This window comes from Oncorhynchus mykiss, chromosome 20 (genome assembly GCF_057628025.1).
Source record: "Oncorhynchus mykiss isolate SJ-2025 chromosome 20, ASM5762802v1, whole genome shotgun sequence".
Classification (NCBI taxonomy): domain Eukaryota; kingdom Metazoa; phylum Chordata; class Actinopteri; order Salmoniformes; family Salmonidae; genus Oncorhynchus; species Oncorhynchus mykiss.
In genome coordinates this window covers 21,159,986-21,187,929 of record NC_143041.1, presented here as the reverse complement: position 1 = coordinate 21,187,929, position 27,944 = coordinate 21,159,986, and the positions used below count along the sequence as shown (strand labels likewise).

Genomic DNA, 27,944 nt, shown 5'->3' with positions numbered 1-27,944 from the left:
AGACACTCTGTTTTACTGTCAAACTCTATTTAACAGTGAAGAGGACACAGAGGTTCACATTCAGGTGATGCTGCCTGGCTGAATGTGGGAGATTCTCAGGCTTGTGCTCTCTTGTTTTGTTGGCTTGTTGTGAGGGAGGAATGTGTTGCTACAGCCTCCAAACTCAGCATTCACACAAATACAGCACAGACACACACACAACCTATTGCTCACACTCACATACGCACTCAGACACACCTTGCATCCATACACTCCCACTATTAAATCACCCTCAGACAACTCTGATAATCATGCAAATACACACTAGTACATCAACGAAACCCATGCAGGCACTCATATACTCACAGCAACACACTTACAGTCAGACACACAGACACAGACACACCACACACACACACCACACACCACACACACACACAAATAGATGTAGGCCTATGTACTGTATTCCAGTGCAGGCTGCTGAGAGGAGGATTACTCATAACAATGACTGGAATGGAGTGAATGGAATGGTATCAAACACGTGTTTGATACCATTCCATTCAGTCTATTCCAGCCATTATACTCCATTCCAGACATTATTATGAGCCGTCCTCCCCTCAGCAGCCTCCACTGCTGTATTCCCTGATACACTCCCATAGACTTCAGTGCTGGCCTGCCTGCAGATCCTGCAGTTTGTTTAGCAACACTCCATTTGACGACACCCAAAGGGTGCAATTAAGTCCAATTAGAGCCTGTCGGTTTTATTAAGAGGCTAAAGCTAGCCAGGCTTGGGGGCAGCGAGGGGAGCAGGGGGAGCTACAACAGCACCAAACTTCTGCACTGCACACAGCCAGGCTGGCTGAGAATAGAGCCATTACTCCGAGGAGAAGGGCAAATGCCAGTATATGTCAGGAAAAAAAACCAGACAACTGAAAGACGACTAAACGACTCGGCTGCCAATGTAAACAGTTGAGGTGTGGAATAACAAAAAAAGTTCATGTTCACCAGGTTCAAAGATATTCGCTGTCAGTCAAGACTCGTCTTTAACCAGCCCGGGGTCAGCGGGTGAGCTGACCTCAGATGCTCTGGTGATTACATCATCAGGGTAAGACCCCATTTGGCACATTGAGAGAGATTAGTACTGTAAACATCTGCTCTATCCTTGAGGTGAGATAGGTTGGACTAGCAGTCAGGCGGTACTGTGCGCCAGGCTAAGCTATACTGTAATGCTGAGTTATCAAACTATAAATAACTTAAAATTGAATAATTAAACTGTATTTCTACGACAGATGATTTATCAAATCGATCAATACATGATAAAAGTAGTAGTCTGTAAATGCTGAAATCTGACAGCAAAAACGCCTGAAATGCAGATGTCACAAGCCAAATTGGGAGGGGGTCCATACAGGACTTATGTGGCCATGCCCTGGGACACTTGTGTTTAAATAGCTAAATACTACAGCTGTGATGGAACAAAACACTGGCGCAGCTTTCATCGGATCAAAAACATTTTCCACGTTTACGTCCGACCCCTCCTCAGGGATGTTTACAGATCGCTATCGTTCCGTCTTCGTCACGTTTTTCTCTTGGACCTGTTTCAAAAGACGAGGGCTTTTTATCTCGCCTCTTGCTGTGAGGAAATCTGCTCTTAATGGCTTTCAAAACAGGAAGCCCAACAACAAAAACTGGAAAGTGAGCATGCTTCCCTACCAGCCCCTTCAGTACGCATCCTTCCCAGTGTTGGGGTATAGTATTCTGATAGTGCACCACAGTGTTGCCAAATGTGTCAGTCACAATGACCTTCACCTGACAGCACAACTTAATAATCCTGATCGATATCAAATTAAAGTCTGTAGTATACTGTTTATGGCATTCTTAGGCATTTACTGTTGTGTATCCACAACCCAATCCCGTGCCTCCTCTATGGAATCCATGCCCACTGAGTGCCCTGGATATGCCATGAGTAGATTTTCTGTGGCCCAACAAAAAGAGACCTGAAAGACAGCTAGCTACACACGCTTCCTCGCACAACTCAACCTCACCAAATAACTGATTTTGATATCCTGAAGTTGTTTTTACTACTCTCCTCTCTCTCTCTGGGTTAAAAAAAGTAGATAATTTTCAGGAAAAAAAGAAGAAAAAAAGATATCCTTTCTCACTCCCTGTGTGCTGTTTCCGTGTGTGGAAGTGTTCCCTTCCATTGATTTTTCCCAGCCGGGGCCCTTCCCAACACTAGGCGCTTCCTTGACGATGTCATCTTCAGCACCATTCTTCCTTGTAACTGTGCTTTACTCAAGTGGTGTAGTGTACTATACTGCCAGAGAGGAGGGGGGGGAGAAAGGAGGAGAAAAACTGATACATGCGCTTCAAAGTTTCATCTATTGATTTCTGTTTGATGCAGATTGGGGGGGGGAGAAAGAAAGAACAGTTCACAGCTGAGGAGATTATTTTTTGATCACCTCTACAGTGGTGGTGTTTGGTAGTAGGAGTAGGAGTAGTAGTTATAGTAGACAGGGATGTGCGTCTGTCTGGGAATTCCTTTGTTCTGCGCTGTGTAGAGTTCATACCTAGATTCCATGCGGACAGTGGGCTCATTAAACGTAGTGACCAACGGCAAGTAGCGTAATTACACGCTGATAGGAGATCATCAGTATGTGCCAGCACGTGACCTACGCTGCCTATCCCTATGGAGTTTAACGGTAGACAAAGGTGAATACTTCACACGCTGGATGGTACAAAACTGCAGACACACGGAAAAGCATAAAAGAAGAGCACAACTATTCAACAAATCATGAGTGCTGGGAGCTGGAGATGATAAGATATGGAGAGACAGGGAGAGAAAGATTGACAGCAGAGGGAGAAAGAGAGGAACGGAGGGAGTCTTTGCAGCGTCCATTTATTTTCCCCCATCATGAAGCAAGATACTGAGAGCCATGGAAACAGAGAAAAAAGACAGCATGGGCAGAACGATGGGTAAGGTAGAGACTAGAGAGAGAGAGAGGGGAAAAGAGAGATGGTGGGTGTCTGCCGTCTCCATTCATTCCCATGATTAGCAGAGCTGTAGACTCTTATCCAGTGCTCCCCACTCTGCCAGTCCTCTCTGTGATGTGCATCTGTGTCCACTGGGGGCTACAATTAGCCCATCAAACTCATTCCAGCCGGGACTCGGTGCCGCCTCTCAAACCCCCTCACTCTCAGGAGCCTACTCCTCCAAAGAGACGGGCAACTTGTAAGACTGGGGGAGGTAGCCTTTGAAGTCCCAGGCGTTGCCGAGGCCTCCCTTTTTGCTCATATCAAGGGTGAGGAGATATAACAATTAAAACAGCAAGAGAGGCAGGCCCACACCACGGCACGCATGCACGCACAGCACACAGGCTTGTGCAGATGCAGGAGAGCTCGTGGGCATCAAGCACATTCTCTCAGAAGAAGGTGGGCCACAATAGAGGAGACAATCGAGCCGTTGGCATGGAGGCTAACGGATCACCACTGGCCGTGGTACAAGTGATGGAGGAATTTGACACATATTTCCTAGCGTCTTTTCCAACCTTCTATCCATCCCAATTTCCTCTCCTTTACTTCTCTGTCATTATCTCCCTTTCTTCAACTGGTACGAAACAGGAGTTATCGGTCTTACTGCTAGTTACTCAAGCTCAGATGGGCATTAGTGTAAGTGACCCCACGTTGCATAAGACACAGCTTTACTCCTCTCTGCTCCAGTGGGGCTCAGTGGCAACCTTCCAGGTAATTACACAGCCCTGACTACCAGCCCAGATAGATAGCCTACACACACACACACACACACACACACACACACACACACACACACACAGACACACACACAGACACACACACACACGTAGAATCAGTCTCACACACAGCCAGACACAAACCCACATCATTTTAAGGAGGATTACAATGACTTCAATCTGAGCCTGTTCTTCAAGCCCCCTATATACGGCGATACTCCCCTGTCAACTCCTTCGCCTTTAGCGTATTGTACTATATGTATAGTAGGACTGGCTCTGTACGGTGCAGGGTCATCTGTAGTTTAAACATGTGTGCGTATGCAGATGCAACGGAGCATGTGGTCCGCATTAGCTACAGCAAGGAGCAGTAGCCAAAAAGAGCTAAACCAGCGTTTTAGCAGCCGTCTAGTCTAGCATGTCAAAAGGGTCTCTTATTATTTATTCGGAGTCTGCCCTTTTAGCAGTTTATCAACAAACTGTATCATAGTGATAGAGGAAAAAAATGTGCTAATGCATACTTTTGCATTTAATTGCAAACATAAATTGGATACCAGTTTTGAGTACATTGCACTGCAAAACAAAACAAAAGAAAGAGTCATGCTTAATAAAACTAAGAAGCGTTCTTTCTTTTGTCTGTTATTTTAGACTCTTCTCTAAAGACAGAATCCCATAAAAAACAAAACACAAAACGGCTATGGTCTCAATGAATACCAGTGAGAATCAAATGAGCTATTCAGGCTGCCAGTTGATTTATCCATGCCTCGCTACACACCAATCAGCTCGCCCGCCGGCCACACCAACAGTCAGTCACTTGTCTGCCATTTCAACGCAAGATGGAGACAGTGCCAAAAGTTCCAATTAAAATCTCTGTTCACCATGACGTGTGAGGGGAAAAAGCCCAAACGCTGGGCTTTCCAACAAAGTCGAGGAAAACACAAAAAAAGCTGCCGAATGCTACGGACAAGCCGCATCTTCTCGGTTTCTGCCGAGCACAAAATAAATAAGCATGAAGAGGAGGAGGAAGAGGGGGGGACGTCTTGTTACGGAGGAACAGAGCATGTAACAGATAACAGAGCGACAGTGTTCAAAGAAGAAGGCAGGCCCGTAAAACTTGCGCAGATTCGACATCATCGCCTCACTGTCCCTTAATGAGCCAGTAAAGAAGAGCCTGTCGTGTGTCCGCAAAACCACGCCTGTCTCACTCCAATCACAATGCCTCAGATTCAAATCTCACACACACACACACACACACACACACACACACACACACACACACACACACACACACACACACACACACACACACACACACACACACACACACAACTGTCACACAGCCACTCTACATCTGTGCTGTTTATTTTGCTCAGAAAGGATGTTAACAAGACAAATGAATGAATAAATGCACAAATAATGCATTTAGATCATGTTAATAATGTATGAAAAGTAAGCTGCTTTTTTTTGCTTTTTGACAGCTATCCCAATGCTGAGGACTTTGCAGACTTTGGTGGTGGGTTCATTATTTTGATCTATTTCCCGAGTTGCAACTCTTGTGCTTTTGTGCTTTTATTGACAGTCTGGCCAGTGCCTGGTGCACATGGCAGATCTGTTGATCCATCACCAGACATAATAGTGTATCCACTAACTATATTATCTAACAGATTTTTCATAACAACGTGCCCATATTTCAATGAAATTGGGCAATGTTTCCCAGACATAGCAAAATAAAAAAAAATTCTCCTTCACCTTGATTGATTTAAATCAAGCCATTTAATCAGAGATGATTTTTAGAGGGCTGGAAAAACAACTAAATAAAAAAGCATGTGCACGCACACCAGCAGAGGTATGCACGTACATGCAAATACAAATCACCTGCCTCAGTGTGAGCTGTTCCAGATTTTCCCAACTATTAGAAAAAAAACACCTAAGAGAGAAACTGACTTGGAAGAAAAATAGTCTCAAGTCTAATTGTATCGCTTTTTTTGAGACGAGACAAAAGAAGAGCCCGGGACTCAGTCATCATTGACTACACTGACTGTGGAAGAAAACATAAGAAACACAGCCAAACAAATAAAGAAAGTTCAGAGATGTCTTCACTGAAACTGCTGAGAAGAACAAAATAAAATAAATTGGGGGTTAGTCTCGCTCAGGTTGAGCTGACACATGTGAAAACAATATAAGAGGTTTGAGGAAAGAGAAGGAGGAGGACAATGCAAAACTATTCAGGAATTAGATACCGAGTGTTCTTAACTAATCCCCGCGACCCGCTCTCCTGCCGTACGAGCAGGGAAACTAAACCTAATTCAGGGCAGCTTAAGGGCTCCCTGGAAACAGTCAGCATTCCACACACACACACACACACACACACACACACACACACACACACACACACACACACACACACACACACACACACACACACACACACACACACACACACACACACACACACACACACACACACACACACACACACACACACACACACACACACACACACACAGGGAGAAGGAGGTGTTATACTTTAACTGCCACAGTGCATTCAACTGTAGCAATAAATTGCTCTTTGGGGATGTGGGGTTCATCGCCTCTCCATACACACCCAGTGCGCCCTACCCCTCTCCAAAATCCACCCAAAAATCTCTCACCCCAAAGTGTGGCCACCGCAGTCAGGCAAACAACCAGCCAGGGGATGGGTGCTCCAACACAAGGGGCGCTGTGCCAGTCCAAACAGTGGATTAGCAGGCGAGAGCGTGCTGAGGGTCTGACGGTGATTCAAGACGACAGCAGACTGTAGCACTATATACGCAGGCCTGTGTGATGGGCTTTGCAGTAGAATGTTAGAGTTGTGCAGCCAGGGGCTCCACTGCTATTTGACCCTAACCTACGGATTACTCATTGGATATTACTGCATTGTCGGAACTAGAAGCACAAGCATTCTGCTACACTCGCATTAACATCTGCTAACCATGGCCTGTTCCTTGGCCTGTAAGCAGTATATGGACAAGGTGTGACAGCAATCCATGCTTTGGTTTAGTTTCCCTGGCACGGTTTCCAAATGCTAAGGTTTTAGCATTTGTGACACATTTCCCCTGCAAGTCATCGAACCAATATCAGCGTTCTTCACGCATCATATTCAAATCATCTATAAGTGACTTTGTTGAGCTTCACAATCAATTTTAGATACTTTCGGATGACTTGAATATGATGAACGAAATATGCTAATATCGGTCCCATGACTCGAATGGGATTTGTGACACAAATGCTAATATGGAAACAGTGCCAGGGAAGCCAAAACATGGATTGCAGTCATACCTTGTCCATTGATTGCTTTAAGGGTAAGGAAACCAATATGTGATTTTGTCATTTGGGTGAACAATCCCTTCAATGAGTGCGGTTACATGCACACAATAAAGCGTTTATTGTGGATAGTCAGATTGATATAATCGATTAAAACGTTTGTATGCTTTGCAAAAATAACAATTTCCCTAATAATCATGTTTAAATGGACACATCTGAAATCAGGCTACCTGATGGCACTCTGATAAATGTAGAAAATCGGCAATCAATATAGACATTCTACCACAGCGAACATGTTATTTTTGGGAAACATATTTGATTCTGAGTACGGACATAAAGTGTGAAAACTACTTCTAAGACACATTCATTCAGTTGTTTCCGAACACACTTCACTCGCACTAAAGAGGGAGGCTCGATCGGCTGGTGCTGGCACATGCACAGATCAAAAACACAGCTGGAGATCGATTAAGGTGTTTACATGTCCTAATAGTATGAAAGATGTTTTAATTGGAATATGCTTACTTAGATTTTGACCTTACGCCAATTAAGAAAAATTGAGTAAGGTGACTTTTGTATAACCTGCCCACTGCCATAATCAGTTTAATATAGAAGTATTAGTGTGCATGTCAATGTACTCAATGAGAAATCTTTACGACCTTATTTCTAGAGGGTTCATCACTTTTGTCTTTATTTACTTTTTTTCCCTTTAACTTTCTGACCAAGTAAGCACCCGCAGTGATTTCATAGAGCGCTAACACCAGAGACACACAAACACATACTGTACTCTGGAGCCAAACAGTGCTCTAAATTCTACTGGCGACTCTAGGGATATTCTCTAAATCACTTCACCCTACTCTCCAAAGTTCATGTAAAAACTTCCTGGAAAAGGGGCAGGCTGTTCTGAAGGTAAAACAAAGAGTTTCAGAAAGTTACACCTCTGTCTATAATCCTACACAATTCAGCCTAGTAAGAAAGTGAGAACAGAGGAGGAAGCAAGGATTTCTATAAAAACGAATCATTGGTTCGGGAGCGGATGTGTGTAAAAACACTCTCCAAAGATTGGGATCTGCTGAGTCAATACATTGTGTACTGAGGCCCACTTGTGTTAGCGTAAATCAAATCATCTCAATTTTGCAGTAACATTGACAAAAACTAACTGACAGAGCAAAATAAGAAAAAATGCCATCCTTTTTTGGCAGTATCAGGCTGGACTATAGGCCACTTGTTAAGTTAAAGCCTAAGCCTCCTTTTCCTCCTCCTCCTCCTCATTTGCCTCCTTCACACCGCCCATCCTATTTCTTCTCCTCTTTGTCACTCAGCTGAACCTGTCATTCCATTCCTCCGCTGGGAAAAGGAGGTCTCGTATCGACTTGCTCAGCGTCCCTCTCTCTCTCCAGCCACAAGACCCTCCAAAAGACCCCCCTTTCTTCTTCCTCCTCCTCCCCCATCTCAGTCCATCACTCTACCCAACCCGGAACATCCCATCCCACCTCTCCATTTAAATTCTTCCATACTTACCCTTCCCTCTGCTCCCGATCCCCCCTTCCCACCCCAACCATGCCCTCAGCCCAATACTAATTGGTAAATCTGTTTAACCATAGCAGTTCCAACAATGAGACACCTGGAGTTCTGTCAAAACAAATTTCCCTGTGAAACGGCCTCAAGTACTAATACAGTACACGCTCACAGCCCAGCCACAGAATCAGATGTGGGACTTGGGCAGAGGAGGCGGGAGAGAGGATTGGTCAAGCAGGGGGATATAGAAAATAAAGTAAATTATCATTATTTGGAAAATAAATAGTGGGATGAGGTGGGATATTTTTTAAGTTTCTTAAAAACCAATATGACAAATGAACTCTGTCTGCACATTGTACCATGATTTAGGGTCACATTTTGATGAGACATTTTTGCAACCAACTGCAAAACTAAGCTGCTATTTTTAAAAGATCAGTGCGATCATCACTGTCTTTCATTTTATATTTTCCTCTCAAGTGCGCGCACACACACACACACACACACACACACACACACACACACACACACACACACACACACACACACACACACACACACACTTGTTTTACTATCCTTATGGGGACAAAACAATTGATTCCCATTCAAAATCATATTTTCCCTAACCTTAACCCTAAAGGCTCGCACACATCGCACCGGTTGTGGGTCTAGCATTCGCCTGTCTATCGTTCAGTGCGCTGCTTTAGGCACCACCCGCTGAAGACGTCTGACTGACTAAATGTTTTACTCGATTCTACATGTAAAATCAATGTGCACTCAGTTCGCAAATTACGTTCAGGGGTGCTAAGTAGTCTTGGCCAGCAAACACTATTGGTGTGACTGAGCCCTAACCCTAACCCTAACCATAACCTTAATTGTAACCCTAAACGTAACCCCTAAGCCTAAAATAGCTTTTTTTCTTGTGGGGACCCGCAAAATGTCCCCACTTGTCCAAATTCACCTTGTTTTACTATATTTGTGAGGACTGCTGGTCCCCACAAGGATAGTAAAACCAAAAACACACACACGCACAACTGTGCTTGACAACCTTTCTTGACCTGACTGAGACTGCTTATCTAGCACACAAACATACACACACACCTACATTGGATTTGGCACACATACATCTACACCTTAGAGAGACACGGACACTAAAGAATATGCAGACAAACACATATTTAAGACGCACTCACACAGAAACACAGACATAGACACACCCAACAGAGCTCCTGCCCTACCTAGTCAAACAGGTTCTAGCAGACACCTTTTAGAGAAAGGAGGGAGGGAGAGAAAACTAGAAGGAGGAAAATCTCTCTCCACTTGACATTTAAGGTTGTTGTTTCCGAAAGTGTTTTTTCCAAGTGCAACGACTTTATTACCAAAACGGTCTTGATGGAGCATGGAAATTCAACAAGCAATTGATAAGCCTTATCGATTCAAGCAGGCAACTCAAGAGTCCGGGGGTCCATTCAAAGGATACAAAAATGTGTTTTCTTCTTGGCTCCTCAATGACAACCCATGTCCCGCCATTCCTGTCACTCCCTTCATCAGGCTAACCATGCAACCGTGAGCTATAATCTAGCCTAACACCCACTGATCTGGCAGTAGTCATCTCTGCAGACCAAGGCTAACCATTATGTCCCCATCCATTCAAACCCTGAATGTTTGGGTTCGTCAAGTAGGACACCATAGTTAAATGAGACACTGGGTAGTAATATAAAAATACGAAACAAAGCATTCATGGTCCTTGGATGGCTCTAAGCACCTTCTGACAACAGCAGAACAATTCAGAAAAGCTAGACAGCCTTGTCTCGTCCGAGTCCCTTGTCTTCAACATCGACCTCCCCCCAACATAAATACATAGGCAGACACACACAGTCACTCACTTAGACCACACACACACACACACACACACACACACACACACACACACACACACACACACACTGCATTTTCTAGTTAACTTCTTGCTGGCTCACATTCAACCACAGATGTCGATAATATAGAGAATCCTCTTCAAGACAACTGTAGATAAAAATAGAACAGAAAGATTATCTCTCCTGGATGGTAATTCAAACACAAAAACTAATTTGTATGTATACAGAGTACAGTCCTCCAGTAAAAGACTGTAAAACGATTCACATCTCATAATGTGTGACAAATGTTTACCAAGAACCTCAGAACTGATGGAGATTTAGATCAACAAATACATTATCCATTAGAATTCAATCACTTTTTCACAGCACTCCTTTTGATTTGAACCAAACCTTCAATACATGTTTGCCCATTGAAGAAGTGCTCAGAAAATGATGTTTTGGACCTGAATGCCAAGACAAAGGTGCTCAAAGTTGAGCTATTTTGCATACCATGAGACAATGTCCATCCCTGGAAAAGATATTGAAATGTATTGCTAATTATTGATATAATTTAAAGCTTACAAACAGGGTTGTCAAAACATTTCATAATTCGTTTTTTATAACCTTTTTTTTTGTACTTTTTTCGTCAATTATCTAAAAATGTGTAGATGCCAATTTTTATCATATTCACATGTTGTAGCTTAGACCCTACTTTACATTATCTGAGGTTTTTGTGATGTGCCGCCATCGGTTGAGACACAACATGCTCTTGGATGCAGGGTAGGTGTCATGTTTTCGCTGAAAAATATACTAAAATGGGAATAAAACTGAAATGTCAAATTTCAAACATTACCACAAAGATGGTTGGATTCAGCCACAATGTTGACTTAAACGGGAATATCTGTTGTTTTAATTATACTGTCAATCCTCCATAGGAAACCTATTGAAATCATATAAATATAGATAATAGAATAGACATGACCATTAAAGTTAACATTCAATGGTGGGTAGACCGGCGGCCATCTTTGTGATAGCAATTAGAATCTAAATTGTCAGTTAAATGGAAATGGTGTACCAGCTAAATTGCAGTGGTCTGAAGGGATAAGTCCATTCTATGAATTTGAAAATAATAATAATTTCATACTTTCATTACATTGAGACACGGTCACATGTCTCTTTTTTAATTTGTGGGACTACTTGGTGAACAGATTTCCTAAATAAAATTGATTTTTAGCTGAATTCCTGGTGATGCTTGTCTCGCTTGCGGGCCGGTTTTGGCCCCTGTTGCCGACCCCTGACATACAGTACCAGTCAAACGTTTGGACACACCTACTCATTCAAGGGTTTTCTTTATTTTACTATGAAGACATCAAAGGAGCTCCCACATATGCTGAACACTTGTTGGCTGCTTTTCCTTCACTCTGCGGTCCAACTCATCCCAAACCATCTCAATTGGGTTGAGGTCGTGTGATTGTGGAGGCCAGGTCATCTGCTGCAGCACTCCATCACTCTCCTTCTTGGTCAAACAGCCCTTACACAGCCTGGAGGTGTGTAGGGTCATTGCCCTGTTGAAAAACAAATGATAGTCCCACTAAGCGCAAACCAGATGGGATGGCGTATGGCTGCAGAATGCTGTAGTAGCCATGCTGGTTAAGTGTGCCTTGAATTCTAAATAAATCACAGACAGTGTCACCAGCAAAACACCCCCACACCAACACACCTCCTCCTCCATGCTTCACAGTGGGAATCACACATGCGGAGATCATCCGTTCACCTACTCTGTGTCTCACAAAGGCATGGCGGTTGGAACCAAAAATCTCAAATTTGGACTCATCAAACCGAAGGACAGATTTCCCCCGGTCTAATGTCAATTGCTCATGTTTCTTGGCCCAAGCAAGTCTCTTCTTTTGATTGGTGTCCTTCAATGTCTTTGCAGCAAGTCGACCATGAAGGCCTGACTCACGCAGTCTCCTCTGAACAGTTGATGTTGAGATGTGACTGTTACTTGAACTCTGTGAAGCATTTATTTGGGCTGCAATCTGAGGTGCAGTTAACTGTAATGAACTTATCCTCTGCAGCAGGGGTAACTCTGGGTCTTCCTTTCCTGTGGCGGTCCTCATGAGAGACAGTTTCATCATTGTGCTTGATGATTTTTGCGACTGCAATTGAACAAAATGTTTAAGTTCTTGACATTTTCCGTATTGAATGATTTTCATGTCTTAAGGTAATGATGGACTCTTGTTTCTCTTTGCTTATTTGAGCTGTTCTTGTCATAATATGGACTTGGGCTTTAACCAAATAGGGCTTTCTTCTGTATAACACCCCTACCTTGTCACAACACAATTGATTGGCTCAAATGCATTAAGAAGGAAATCAATTCCACAAATTAACTTTTAACAAGACAACCTGTTAATTTAATTGCATTTCAGGTGACTACCTCATGAAGCTAGTTGAGAGGGTGGCTACTTTGAAGAATCAAAACAATATATTGTGTTTTGTTTAACACTTTTTTGGTTACTACATGAATGCATATATGGTATTATTCTACAATGTAGAAAATAGTACAAATAAAGAACAACCCTTGAATGAGTAGGTGTGTCCATACATTTGACTGGTAGTGTATGAAATTATTAGTTTTTCTCGTTTATGCGTTCTTAGATAATCAACCTTAAAACGTTTTTAAAAGTATTATATTTTAATTTAAAAAATAAATAGTTAAATAGTTTGACAACCCTGTTTGCAAGCTTTTAAATTATATCAAACTCAACCGTTTATCTTTTCCAATGATGAAGACATGGATGTCTCATGGTGAGACATCCATGTCTTCATCATAAAGATAAACGACTGAGTTGAGATATGTGAAATGGGTCAACTTGGAACACCTTTACCGCCTAAATGTTTTGGCATTCAGGTCCAAAAAGTCCCTTTCTGACCACTTCTTTCATGGGCAAAATGTATGCAAAGTTTGGTTTAAATCAAAAAGGATGCTGTTAAAAGTGATTGAATTCAAATGGATTTAACCTATACTGTTTGACAGAAACGTTTTTGACCTGAAAGCATCATTATATACCATGTTCAAACAGCAGAGACTTAAATCAATAGACACTTTGGCACTGTTGTAAAGCCAAAGGGCACAATCCCTATCGATGGAGACCGTAATGCTACCTTAAGAATAAACATTCTAAACCATCTGATGTTAGCTACACCAGAGACAAAGCACAGTCAGCAACCTGAGCTGGGCTACACCAAGTATCACAACACTAGTGGGTTACAAGCCAATTACTTACAGACCACAGTTCACAGTCTTTTAAAAGCATCTCGGGAAATCAGGATTGTCAGAGAACTAGGAATGTATGTGTTGCACAAGACATGAGTACATATTTAGTGTGAAAACCATGGCTAAAAGGTCAGTAGGTTAAGGCTGTCAAAAGTATCCAAGACATATCTGCACCAGCTGCCATTTCAGAGCAACAAAGCAAGTCAACAACACAGCAGTAGCAGCACTGAATCAGTAGCAAACACAACAACATAGCATGATTAGGCTATCATTAGGATTATGGTTGTTATTATTACTTTTTATTTAATTTTTTATCAACATCATCATAATTTGTCAGTTGTTATTTTGGCATCATCAACCAGCTAGCTAACAAGATACTTGGAATTCAAAGTTCTCACCAACTGAAATTGGTGAAGGCTCAGATCTGACTGTCCGGGGAATTCCAAGCAGAAGGGCCCCTGAAAGGCAAAGACGGACGTTCCCGAGTCACACAATTATATCAGCTCACACACACATCATCCTAGCCTACCAGGAACATGAATGTAAAGCAGTGTGTTTTCACTTCCCAAAAGAAATAGGCCTAATGCTTTTTTTTCACTAGCTAGGCTATTCATTTATTTAACCTTCTATTTCCTTTCCTTATGGCTACCTCAGCTTTCTCCAGGGTGCCATGCCTATCCGTATACACACACATTACACAGAGAATATGAGAACATGGGTTGGCTTTGGGTTGGTTACATGGCAGTTATACTGTTATACACTGGAGTTTCTCAGCTGTTCTCGCTGCTGGTTCAAAGACATCGCCTTCTTTGGCTCTTAAGTAAATGCAGCTTGCACTAGGGTGAACATGGGGAGATGTATTCCTGTATTCCTGTGCATTAGGTAGGTGTGCAGCTATCATGTTTTACATCACTCTAAAATCAGGAGAGGAAGGGCATGGAAAGAAAGAGGGAGGAAAAAAGAGGAAAAGGGAAAAGAAACAGGGAAGGAGATGAAGAGTTCATGTATCATTTTACAAAAAAACTCACACACACAATCATTCAGACACACACAGACCCCAAAAAACTACTGAACCACATAAGTTAGTTATCACAAAGTGTTTTCACCATATACAGTACTGAAACCTCACACATAACGTTACTGTACTGTACAGGTTAGCCTACTCGGCACAAAAGTCAATAAGTCTTGTGTGCTTGACCCTATGACTGCTTGACCCTGTGGGAGACAGATTTCTCTCAACAGGATTACAGTATATACAGTGGTTATCGGTGTGACTGCTTGCAGGCACACAAACACAGTCTAGATCTGCCCATTACCCAGGGTGGCCTAAGTATACAGGGGTTAGCCTACATAATGGCTAAATACCACCCAAAGGTAAAAAGGACAAATGATCTCTCAACTATTCATGTGCGTATAAAAGCCGCTATTCACATTTCTTCCTGCAATCAGATGACAACTAATGGTGGCGTGCGCTAGGCCTAGAGTGCATTCCTGAGGAAAAAATATCGAACAATAAAGGAAAAGGTACAACAAAATAGGCTACGCACTATTACAGGTCAGAATCTGGATGGAATTGTTCCTCTATAAATCCCTATAAATTCCACTATCGCTTGCTCAGTCATTCCTTTGTTGGCTGCTCAGCAGACACTGACTGTCATTGGGAAGTCTGTAAACAACTGGACATTCAGTGTTGTAGAGAAACAAGGACTTTGTCTAGATTGGGTTTCACTGAGTGAAACAGCAAACCCCTATTACCCACTCTTGTCACAGTTCCCATGATTGACACACGTCTCAGCTGGTCTCACATTTGGCCCCCAAGATGGTCATGATGTCAGCATGACAGTGCAACGTCTGGTTTGAGACAATGGACAGGGCCAAGGCCTGTTGGGTGGCCAGAAGAGGCACAAAGCCCCCTGTCTAAGGGTGAGGCCATGTCTCCTACCAACAGAAGAGCCAAAGGGGCTCTGGTCTAGAGCACTACTGCCATAACAACAGACAGCATTGCATTCTTCTGTGATAATGCTACCACTGACTTTGCTCAGTCTACCCAGAGCTTGCAGACTGAAGTAAGGATGATTATCTGAGCAAGGTAGAGGAACAGAGAAAGAGCGAGGGGGAGAGGGAGATTGATAGAGAGAGCGAGGGGGAGAATGAGAGAGATAGAGAGAGCGAGGGGGAGAAGGAGAGAGACAGAGGGAGAGAGAGAGGTCTCCCCTCGTAAACAGTGAGGGCAGTGTGTCTCCAGTCTGTGACCCTGGGGGCACTCATTAACAGTGAGGCCAGGCTCTCCCACCAGGGCTTCCAACCCACAGAGCTATTGTCTGTACAGCCCAGGTGGACTGCAATTCATAGGGAGGAGACTTGTCTTTATTTAACATTTCTCAACATACAAAGATGTACGTGGAGTGGACAAGAGACCACTGGCCATGAATTTCTAAGGATGACCGGCCAAGCTGTTTAGCCACAGTGGGGGACTGAGAAGTCATTGTGGGCATTTCCTGAACAAATCTATTATTTTTCAAAAAATTGGGAAGGAGACTTAATTTCAAGCCAACTCCCACTCCCACTCCCATTCCGTAGCTCTTGTTCTAGTGCACTTTTCAATGGAGAGACAAATTGGCCTAAAACGTGAAAGCCAAGTGTTCATTGGTTCAGGTGGGAGGTCTTGCCACACATAGATGTAATGGTCAGATTCCATCACTTACTCAACGCTCATTATCATACACTTGGAGTAGGCACACAACAGGACACTATACTCCCTCAAGTTCCATTCTTCACTGCTCCTGACACACACACACGGACACACACTACACTGAGGCCTGGTTGGGAAATGGTTAACACTCCAGCCGTCCCCTGCTGCCAGTGAAAGCCCAGAAAACAATGGAGACATTGTCCAGCCTGAACAGACTCTGAGGAAAGGACTAGTGTGGTGTGGAGTGTGTGTGTATGTGTATTTGTTTGTGTGTGTATGCGCACACTCTCTCGCTCTCAAACATATTTCTGCCCCAGTTCCCAGCATGTCAATTTAAGAAACATTGTCAAAAATGTTTGACTTGCACCACAATAGTAACTCTAAAGTGGCCTCTAATTTAGGCTATTCATCACTTAACCCACGGGTGGGCAGAAATTATGGCTCGAGGGCCACATTGGGATTTCAAAATTCTGAACTGATTTGTTCATCAAAAGCTATTTGCGGGCCAGAAGAAGGACAGTTATTTGAACATGTAAAGGTCCAGTATAATTACTACATACATTATATCTAGTTTTAGACCTCAAGAGTGGCCTGGAGAGTTTTTTTTAACCCCCCCCCCCCCCCCCAGTCCGATGACTGAGTTAGACGATGACTCAATATTTAAAAGCCAACTACAAGTGACGTACCCTTTCTTACATTCCCTTATACAATTCTTGCCTTACAGAGTTGAAATGTAAAGTACTTTTCTCAACTTGAATGTGTAAATAAATGGCATGACCAGAACACCACCATGTTATGCTACTGGGACACAGCTATGTCCTGCTTGAGTAGCAGCAGTTGCCAGCTGTGATGTGGGGGCTCACACACACGAAACAGATCCCGTAACAAATCAAAAATTTGTCAAGTGGCTCAAAACAAATCCTATTTCGAGCACCTCTAAGCTACTAGGAAAATGGCATAATACATCAGCCGATGTAGGCCTACTGTATTTGGTGCACCAACAATTTAACAAGAAAGGATAACCTTCAGTTTTTTTATAGATGACTGTCAACTCATTGTGTTTTGAGAATTGACTGTGTTAATATGTGTATGAAAATGAGTCAAATGAAGATACCGTAGCATACGACTCTACGAACTGAGTGCTATTCTATACAAAATTCTCTCAGACTGTTGACTATGTGAAGCACAAGACAAAAATGTATCTCCCTGGGTTTCTTTCTGAAAAAAATACACATCAATAGACATAAATAAATAATAACTTTCAGCCAATGGTCTAAAAGTTCAGCGGCAGCGGTTTGGAGGCTGCCCCGCGGCGCGGTCAGACACATCAAAGGGCCAGGCGTGCCCCCTTTGCGGGCATGGAGGAGAGGGCCACGCCCTCGTAATGGCAAGCCCCTGTGAGGTCACTTCCTCCTTTCCCTTCATGGCTGACCCTCAAGAGTTCCACCTACTTCTGCCCCTGAAACTGACCTATCCATAGATTCTACACAAGACAGTATGTTTTTGTTTGATTCTATGTGTATCTGCCCATATGTCTTTTTCCATCTCTTTGTCTATCTGTCCATCAGTCTTTGTCCTTCTCCATATCTCATTGCTCAATTTAGCATTTGTATGTATGTCTCAAACTTGATATTTTTGTCTTATTTAGTATTTCACTCTCTCTGACTTTCTGAAGTTGCTGAAGGGTCACTTAAACTTCGGATCGCTCTCTCCATATCGCTTGTGCCTATCGGCTGGTTTTTATCGCTACAGTGCAGATGGCACATTTCAAGCCAAAGATCGGTCAATGTGCCCAGGTGTTTTTCCCATTTGAAAGCAAAAAGAAACGACTGTTTACGGCCACAATTTTTTATAAGGGGATTACGTAAAGCGGGGATCATCGACTAGATTCAGCCAAAGGTCGATTTGTAGAATGAAAATTGACCGCAAGAAGCCCAAACAGATACAGTGAAAAAATTGTTTTTATCCCCTGCTGATTTTGTACATTTGCCCACTGACATAGAAATGATCAGTCTACAATTTTAATGGTAGGTTTATTTGAACAGTGAGAGACAGAATAACAACAACAAAATCCAGAGAAACGCATGTCAAAAATGTTATAAATTGAATTGCATTTTAATGAGGGAAATAAGTATTTGACCCCTCTGCAAAACATGACTTAGTACTTGGTGGCAAAACCCTTGTTGGCAATCCAAGAGGTCAGACATTTCTTGTAGCTGGCCACCAGGTTTGCACACATCTCAGGAGGGATTTTGTCCCACTCCTCTTTGCAGATCTTCTCCAAGTCATTAAAGGTTGAGGCTGAGGTTTGGCAACTCGAACTTTCAGCTCCCTCCACAGATTTTCTATGGGATTAAGGTCTGGAGACTGGCTAGGCCATTCCAGGACCTTAATGTGCTTCTTCTTGAGACACTCCTTTGTTGCCTTGGCTGTGTGTTTTGGGTCATTGTCATGCTGGAATAACCATCCACGACCCATTTTCAATGCCCTGGCTGAGGGAAGGAGGTTCTCACCCAAGATTTGACGGTATATGGCCCCGTCCATCGTCCCTTTGATGCGGTGAAGTTGTCCTGTCCCCTTAGCAGAAAAACACCCCCAAAGCATAATGTTTCCACCTCCATATTTGATGGTGGGGATGGTGTTCTTGGGGTCATAGGCAGCATTCCTCCTCCTCCAAACACGGTGAGTTGAGTTGATGCCAAAGAGCTCCATTTTGGTTTCATCTGACCACAACACTTTCACCCAGTTGTCCTCTGAATCATTCAGATCTTCATTTGCAAACTTCAGACGGGCATGTATATGTGCTTTCTTGAGCAGGGGGACCTTGCGGGCGCTGCAGGATTTCAGTCCTTCACGGCGTAGTGTGTTACCAATTGTTTTCTTGGTGACTATGGTCCCAGCTGCGGTCCCGTGTAGTTCAGGGCTGATTCTTCACCGTTCTCATGATCATTGCAACCCCACAAGGTGAGAGTTTGGAATCTGATTGATTGCTTCTGTGGACAGGTGTCTTTTATACAGGTAACAAGATGAGATTATGAGCACTCCCTTTAAGAGTGTGCTCCTAATCTCACCTCGTTACCTGTATAAAAGACACCTGGGAGCCAGAAATCTTTCTAATTGAGAGGGGGTCAAATACTGATTTCCCTCATTAAAATGCAAATCAATTCATAACATTTTTGAGATGCGTTTTTCTGGATTTTTTTGTTGTTATTCTGTCTCTCACTGTTCAAATAAACCTAGCATTAAAATGATAGATGGATCATTTCTTTGTCAGTGGGCAAATGTACAAAATCAGCAGGGGATCAAATACTTTTTTCCCTCACTGTATGATATTTGACTAAAACATACTAATTTCAAACCTTGCTTACATTTGTATACGATCACATATACAGGTAACTGCCAAAATAATGGAAACACTTGAGTAAATGAGGGATACAAAGTACTGTATATTGAAAGCAGGTGCTTCCACACAGGTGTGGTTCCTGAGTTAATTAAACAATTAACATCCCATCATGCTTAGGGTCATGTATAAAAATGCTGGGCAGGTTATTATTTTGGTCATTATTTGGGCTATCATGGCTATAGGATAACAATGCCTTCATCCATAGGGCACGAGTGGTCACTGAATCGTTTGATGAGCATGAGAACGATGTAAACCATATGCCATGGTCGTCTCAGTCAACAGATCTCAATCTTAACACTTATGGGAGATTCTGGAGCGGCGCCTGAAACAGCGTTTTCCACCACCATCAACAAAACACCAAATTATGGAATTTCCAGTGGAAGAATGGTGTCACATCCCTCCTCCAGTAGAGTTCCAGACACTTGTAGAATCTATGCCAAGGTGCATTGAAGCTGTTCTGGCCATGGTGGCCCAATGCCCTATTAAGACACTTTATGTTGGTGTTTCCTTTATTTTGGATTTGGCAGTTACCTGTATCTCTATTATGGTTGGGAATACTTTGGAACAGATTTCCATGATTCAAATCACTTGGAGTTGATTTGTTGGTGGTTTTACAGTATTTTATGTCCAACAATAATAATAATATTTATTTATTTTTACTTTGGATGGCTGATGTAAAGGAACATATAAACCAGTGGCATTGAAACTTTTTCACCTGGGACCCCATTTCTTCCCGCAAGAATTTCTGTGGACAATTGTTTTTGCAAGAATTTCTCATGACCCCAAACAACCAAATCCAAATCTAATGACAACCATGAAACACATTTTTCTAATAAAACTTCCCTCATTTGGAGATAAATGGAGGAGGGCAGGAGGGAGAAGACAATACAAGCTTCATCTCACATTCAATTTGATCACTTACACTAACAGCAAGTGCATTCAGGTGCAGCAACACCTCTGATCTTACAAACTCCCGTGGTTTTTATCAAACAAATAAATAAATAAATAAACAATGAAGATAGACGCGTTTTCTGGAGTAACAAGATGCTAATGCATTCTGACTACAAAGCATTTTAACTGTAACCGTGTTTTGGATGTCAAACTCCTCCTAAAGCCCACGGTACGAAGGAGCAATGGAAGATATGAGGTGATAAGTATTTAAAGCCATATGACTCATGGAGGAATAAAAACTGAAGCATTTACCTGCAGCTTAACTGCCTCCTACCAGCTTAATGATTTCAGAGGAAATGGTGTCTCTTAAAATAACCACGCAAGTTGGGCCTCCTGAACTTTACGGTATAAAAATAACACTGGCGTCGCTCTGAGGATAACGAGGGCCTGTCCTACTGAGTTTGCTTGTTGTGTTCGTTAGAGCACTGTCATCGCCATCTCTTTGTCTTAAGCATAACTTTTGACAGGGTTTCTGCTTTAAAAAACAGACTATTTTAAGCTGTACTTAGAGAAAATAGGCAAAAGACCAAGAGGGCTGGTTTTCCAACTTTTTCTTACTGTTGAACTGGAAACCATTGATGATAGTATTTTTTAATTGTAGCTCATAAAAACTAGCTCTACTTATCAAATACCAACAGTGACTCATGTGGAGACAGTTCCTTAACATCGTTTAAGCCACTAATTATTCACATCCTTGTGTAAAACTCATGACCTAAACAAATGTTGACTACACATATTCGCTCCATGGGTCAACACGGGGTCAGCTATGTGGTTAAGTCTAAATCAGACACTCATATGCACAATGGGTCTATAGTGTAGCCCTAACTAAGTGTATGTCCAATATTATGTCATAGAGACCATGTATGAACTTTAATGTTGGCAATATCTCAACTATCCTAATTACAACTCTAGAAACAATGCTACCCACCATGCCAATACTGGCTCACTTTTAGTCATCTTACTAACACCAACTTTATTCCACACCTTTTTATATTCTTCACTATATACCACTTTTACATTGGCCAAACATGGACAAATCTGTTAATAATAGAGAACTAGCTTTTAAAATATTGACATGGTCCCTATTAGACTATCACTGTCCAGTCACGTAGCCAGCCCGGACGCAGGGCGGTCATGCTCTTTGGAAAGTGAACCGTGTGGGTTAGTTAACGATATGGCTATAGCTCTTCCTTACTGTGCTCATAAAGTCAGAAGAGTATCCATCTGCAAACTCTACTGTACAGCAAGCACTGGGTTGGGCCTTGTGTCGCCACACACACTGCGTCGGGAGCGGCGTGGCCGTCCAAAGAGCAATGGCCATCTGCCACTTTGGCAACTCCACTACAGCTGCCAGCTTATCCCTTTCACAGAGTGAGCTTTCCCTTACAATTGGCTTTACGCAATCAATACAGTCAATATAATGCTTATAATAGGGTTGGGCTCAATTCAGGCTCAATAAGGCAGTCAACTCAGGAAGTGATTCAAATTAATTTTTTCGATTATTGAATTGTAATTTTTGTTTACTTCCTGATTTGACTGCCTTCAATTCGAATTGATCCCAACCCTGGTCTCTAGGTATTTCAGTTAGTCACTGACATCCATTCAACAGATTTTGTGTTAGAAAAAGAGGGTATACAGAGGTATACAATACAGGATACAGGAGAAGGGTTGTATTTCTGTTTTAGGGGCAAAAGGAGGTAGGGAAATGTAAAGGATTAAAGAGGGGGTTACTTACAACAATGTGTGCTGGTGACGGGGACCGGGCATCTTTAAGTGCTTGTCTACTTTGAAGACTTCCGTGGTTAACATCTAGCAAGGGCCATTTCATCTGTAGGTACTGTATGGTGAGAAAGAAACAAAATGGACAAAAAAAGAAATACATGTTACCAATGCATAATGTTAAAAACCAAAACATTAACACAAAGGAATCAACATTCTAAATGTGATCACATGATTTAGAAAGTAAAAACAAACTCAAAAGCAAGCAGATGGGGATCCCAAAGCGGGTGACACACATGATGGGTTTTGCCTCATAACATTATGTTTTCGGTGTCATATTAGTCAGAAAAAACTACTACAGTAGATTACATATTACATATTACATATTACAGATATGTTACATAAACATTAAAAAAGAGAACTACATGTCCTAGTAGTTTGAACGGGATACAGTAGTTGTGTTGTAGGGCATCCATTCAAGAATTAGAACCGTTCCAAATCTTAGGTAAGCTAAATCACTGCTTATATGCCTGAGAAGGCTACTGTACGTGGATTATGGGTTTAGAATGATTTGATGCCATAAATGTGACCACTCTGAGATTCCAGGTGACTTGAATGACTTTTATTGGTCAGCCTCATAAAACCGTGCACTGTGGATCCACTGGCCGCTATTATGGGTCTGAATCCACCTAGTGACTGTCCCAGTGAATGATTGATTTGGCTTTATTAGGCCTGAGTGACACATACACAGAGAGCGAGATTGAGAGCTAGAGAGCGAGAGAGAGAGAGAGAGAGAGAGAGAGAGAGAGAGAGGGAGTGGGGGGTGAGGGGTGAGAGAGCGAGAGCGAGAGCGGGAGAGAAAGAGGGGGAGCGAGAGAGCATGAGATGAAGAGAGAGAGAGACTTACACGAGACATAGAGCATTTTCTCATAAATTGGGTAGAGCCCTTTAAATCAGATGACATGCCAATTGCTTTGGCGACATAGTCTACCATATTTAGTTTCCTGACGAGGAAGGAAGGAGGAGAAAGAACATTCCTCCATAAGTGTTAAGAATTATGAGCTAAGCCATCAGGGAGAGCAAAGTCTAAACCACTGTAAGACAAACTTTACAGGGGCAAGACCATCATAAAGAAGAAGCCTAGCATCTTAAGTATTGTGACCAATATCTTCCTTGTCAACAGGTCATATTGACAAAAAGTACCTTAAAAGGATTCAAGGATACTCATATAATGCAATAACATTATAATGCAAAGCATAATTTCCCCCCGATCATTCCACAACCCACAGCTGAATGTTTTCCCTTCTAGACATCTATTTGCTGTGCCTGCTCTTTGCTATAGCTATAGCTCCTACTCCATTCTGACCCAGTGATCCTAGGGGATGACCCTGCTATCGGCTGTGACATAGTCTCCCTAACAAATGTCAAGGCCACCTAGTCGGAGGGGGTACAAACTGAGGTCACCTCAGCTGCCTGCGCTCAGAGAGGGCCCCCAACATTAGTTAAGTTACTGGGGGGTCAACAGGGTGAAACAGGCACTTATTGTACAGTGTGAAAAATAGAACTACTAAATATCAAAGCAGGGCACACTGTGTAAGACCTTTCCATACCACTTACTGAAAGAGAGTACATTCAAATAGGTAAGCAAACAATATGTCCAACAGTGACAGGAGGTCCCTGAATTTGCAGGTAGGGCTGTGCACACACTGATGGGAATGCGGACAGTCCAAATATTGAGGGCAAAATACACTGTCACAAAGAACTATAAAACCCTGTACAGTTGATGTACATGTAACATGAACAACAACTAAATATACACAGGGAGAGCAACAGAAAACGAGCGCAACAAGGTCAGATAGGAAAACAGACTCCAAGCCAATAAGACAAAATGAAGAGAGGAAAGAGAAAAGGAGTGAAAGAAATATGGGGTCATTAGTAGAGCCGGGACGATCATTAGTATCATGGCAAGGAAACAAAACACAAAGCAGATTTAACTTCTTAAGGAAAACAGCCCTAATGTTGGAAACAAACATCACTATGTGTCATCCAGAGTCACATTTATTTATTTATTTATTTATAGCACATACATACATACAACAGGTTTTTAAAGGACCAAAGAGTTTGGTCTGCTTCGTGTTTTCACTTCTGCCATGGATTTTATTTTTTTACAATACTGGTATCGTCACAGCCATGGTCATTAGAGTTGGCTAGTAGAAACACAAGAGGGTTATGGACTTGTTTCTTAACCTTGAGACCACAGGCACTGCTCTCTCTAGCGTCAAGGCCGGCGCATCCGTAAAGTATGCCGCCTCATAGCACACTGGGTCCCCCCCAAAGGAAAATTCTGACAAGTCAAGTTGGCCTTGTATCTTGGCCTCTGATGCAATCGGAACATCAACCGCTGGGCTAGCTAGGATTCTGGCCAAAGAACTCATCCAGAGCTAGAATTGGAATGTTGTCATTCCATCTACGTCTGTGTTCCTATCCTCCTATCCTCTAAATAAAACAATCACAATGGCCCTCCTGCTGCCCTGATATCCGATGACAACAGCTCCTTTCTTGTAGCCTATTCAACTACCTAATCAGAGCAAGTCTCTGTCCTCTAAGTATGGGCCTGTGCTAGAAGAAATATGTACACTTCAACACTGTTGCTGTGTGCATCTGCCTGTCTGTGGTTGTTACTACATCTGCAAGAGTTTGTGTTTGCGAGCATGTGGCACGTGTGTATTTGTGTGTGTGCTTGTGTGTGTCACGACCTTTCCTGAGACCGTGGCTAAATCAGTGGTAATTAGCGGAGAGTTCACCACGGGGTGCATTGCTGTGGCTTGTGCTGGAGGGAGTTATTGACTCCCGTCCTCTGGCTGGCTCCACAACCACTCATTTATGACCCCCACAAGGCTTTTACTGCAACTGTCTTTGTTTGTGTTTGTTTGTGCATCGAAGGGTGGAAAGTACGACTTGTAAAGCTCCAGTGTTGTAGTCTTGTGATTTTTACAGACCACCCATATTGGGTATTAATTGCCATGAAGGGGGGTGGAGTGTTGAGAGTGATGGTACCACTGTTATCTATGAGGTAACTCAAGACAGCCTATACTGGTGCAAGAGGGGCTGGTGGATGGCAGGTTACGAATTCTGATTCCAGTCATGGGAAGGTCTTATCATATACTAGACTTGCCAAATTATTGTCCAAGTTGAGCACACAGATGCACACAAATATTCAGACACAACCGCAGGGAGGCCTTCAGTGAGGGGACATCCCTTAAGCCTCTGTCTTGAGGTGGTGGGTGAAAGGTGACACTCCAGAGTGTGGCGCTGAAGCGGAGAGAGGAAGAGAGCACATGCCCTAACAGGCGGCTCCACTTCAGCCTGCTATTGCAAATGCTCTCACACGCTAATCCCTCCTGTAGGTTTTACAAGCATGCCAAAGAGAACGGAGCCCCGGGGAGTGCCAAGCTTTCCGACCACACCTCCACCTCCTCCCCATTTACCCTCCTCCTTCCCTCCAACTCCTACTGATGGATGCGTCGCCTGGGTTTGAGTAGGCCGTGACCCCTGACCCCCCTTGGCCGCCCGGCTCCTCCTCCCACCCATAAAAAACTCCCCCACTATTAGGGCCACCTTGGTAACTCAAGAGCCATTCCAATGTGACAAATTGCTTCGGCGTTCCAGGATAACTCTCTCGCCCCCCACCTCTTCTTCCTCCCTTTACACCCATCCCCCCATCTCTCGCCCCTAAGAGCCACCCAGAGTACACACTGTACATCAGGGGCTTCCCCCTTCCCTCCCTCTCGCTCCCCCTCTAACCCTCTGCCCCTCCTCGCCTCGCCGGGCCCCACAATGGGAGCTGAATGACTCAATTGTCTCTGATGAAGTAAAAGACAAGGGAGTCCTCTAAATCCTTACAGAGGGATGAACTCTCCCTCTCTCGCCTGGAGATTTCCCATAGTGACAAGCAAACTGGCTAGAAAGGGGGTGAGAGTGAATGATAGAGGGAAAGAGGGTGGTCTTAAAAAATAGCCCCAAGCCCCCACATTTCACTACCAAGGTCCAACTGCTGGACTGTCTGCTCGCCATATTTGAGTGACTGATGCAAAAGTTCAGCTTGGCATGGTATGAGCTGCTGAATGTGACCCAGACACACTAACTTTCATCACAATGCAAAGAAGCTGAGGCTAACCCAGTGCCATCCGTTATACAGAAGGACACAGAGGGAGACAACAGAGTGCATTGTGAGTGCTCACACATCCTCCTCACATGTCCACACCATAAGTTGGGTGATAGAACTGAATATTTGATTTGGAATATGAGAGGACTCTTATTTCAAATATATAAAAAATAGGCTACAAGAACATTTTAACCTGAAATAGTTTGATACATATGTCATTAACACTAGTCTAACGCATAATGTTACTAAAGCACTCCCAAAATGTATTTATTGAAAAATAAGCTAAGCAAATCAAATCCATTAAAATATTCTGATGCACAATTATTAGCTATAAACTATGTATACTGAGTCAGCTACCCTGAATTCTGGAGGTGGTCAATGCTGTGAAACCTGTTCTTGTTGAAACCCCATCTGACGTATTTATTACAAGCAACCCGAGCCTCGGCACATACCGACTTGTTCATATTGTTTTGGATTAACAGCAGAGGCTTTTCCCCAATCGGACAAATAGGGCTCCTAACGTGCCAAAGTGGCTCGGAACCCCGGGAATATTCCCCGCGGGACTGCGAGAGAGGATGAAGTGAATCTCGGTCTCAGGCCGAACGGGGTCCAGAGGCATTCCTGACACATAAACAATGTTAGGGGGAGATCGACGGAAGAGAGAGAGAGCGGGAAAGAGGGGCGAGCAGCTCGAATTTACAGCCAACATATGGAGCCTGGGTCTTGCTCTGGAGACCTCGGCAGATCCACGGCCCATCTGTGGCCGTGTGGGCTGCTGCCTCATAGTGCAGCCATGACACAGCCACCACCATCCAGACATACAGTAGTAGCAGTGGGCGTGTACCACACACACTGACATGTAGGCTACAAGGAGCAACACATGTGCATTCACACAGTGACACATGCATGTACACATACACTCAAATATATATATATTTTTTTAAATGGTTCATGCTTTGAAAACAACAGGTTTAGACTAACAATGAAATGCTTACTTACGGGTTATTTTCCAACAATGCAGAGTTAAAGATAATGATAAAGCTACCTGCATGCACAAAGAGACACACATGTTCACCGCACACACACACACAAACACACACACACACACACACACACACACACACACACACACACACACACACACACACACACATTACTGAACACATGCTCACACACAGGAACACACTGTGACTAACTGTTCATCATGTTCAATGACACCCTGGGGACAGGGGCCCGGGATCAGAATAACAGCTTGCAGATTACACCAAATCAAACAACACATTTAAAAGAGCTTTATTTGTGTTTGCTGTGCCCAAAACAAGTGAGAGACCGAATCGAAACAGA

The 27,944-nt window shown here is 43.1% G+C and overlaps 1 protein-coding gene across 40 annotated transcripts in view; it reads right to left on the bottom strand.

The window, feature by feature from the left end:
* Window positions 1-27,944, bottom strand: part of LOC110499059 (transcription factor 7-like 2) — a 98,846-nt gene that overhangs the window by 40,816 nt on the left and 30,086 nt on the right. For 23 of the 40 annotated variants that reach the window (XM_090212547.1, XM_021575894.3, XM_021575895.3 and 20 more), the window contains exons 4-5: window positions 22,452-22,553; window positions 14,069-14,128 (exon numbers count right to left, since the gene is read on the bottom strand). In XM_090212547.1, the coding sequence (XP_090068673.1) occupies window positions 14,069-14,128; window positions 22,452-22,553 (162 nt within the window). The remainder of the gene's footprint in view (window positions 1-14,068; window positions 14,129-22,451; window positions 22,554-27,944) is intronic. The other 17 variants (XM_090212539.1, XM_090212553.1, XM_021575911.3 and 14 more) reach the window with 1 other exon arrangement.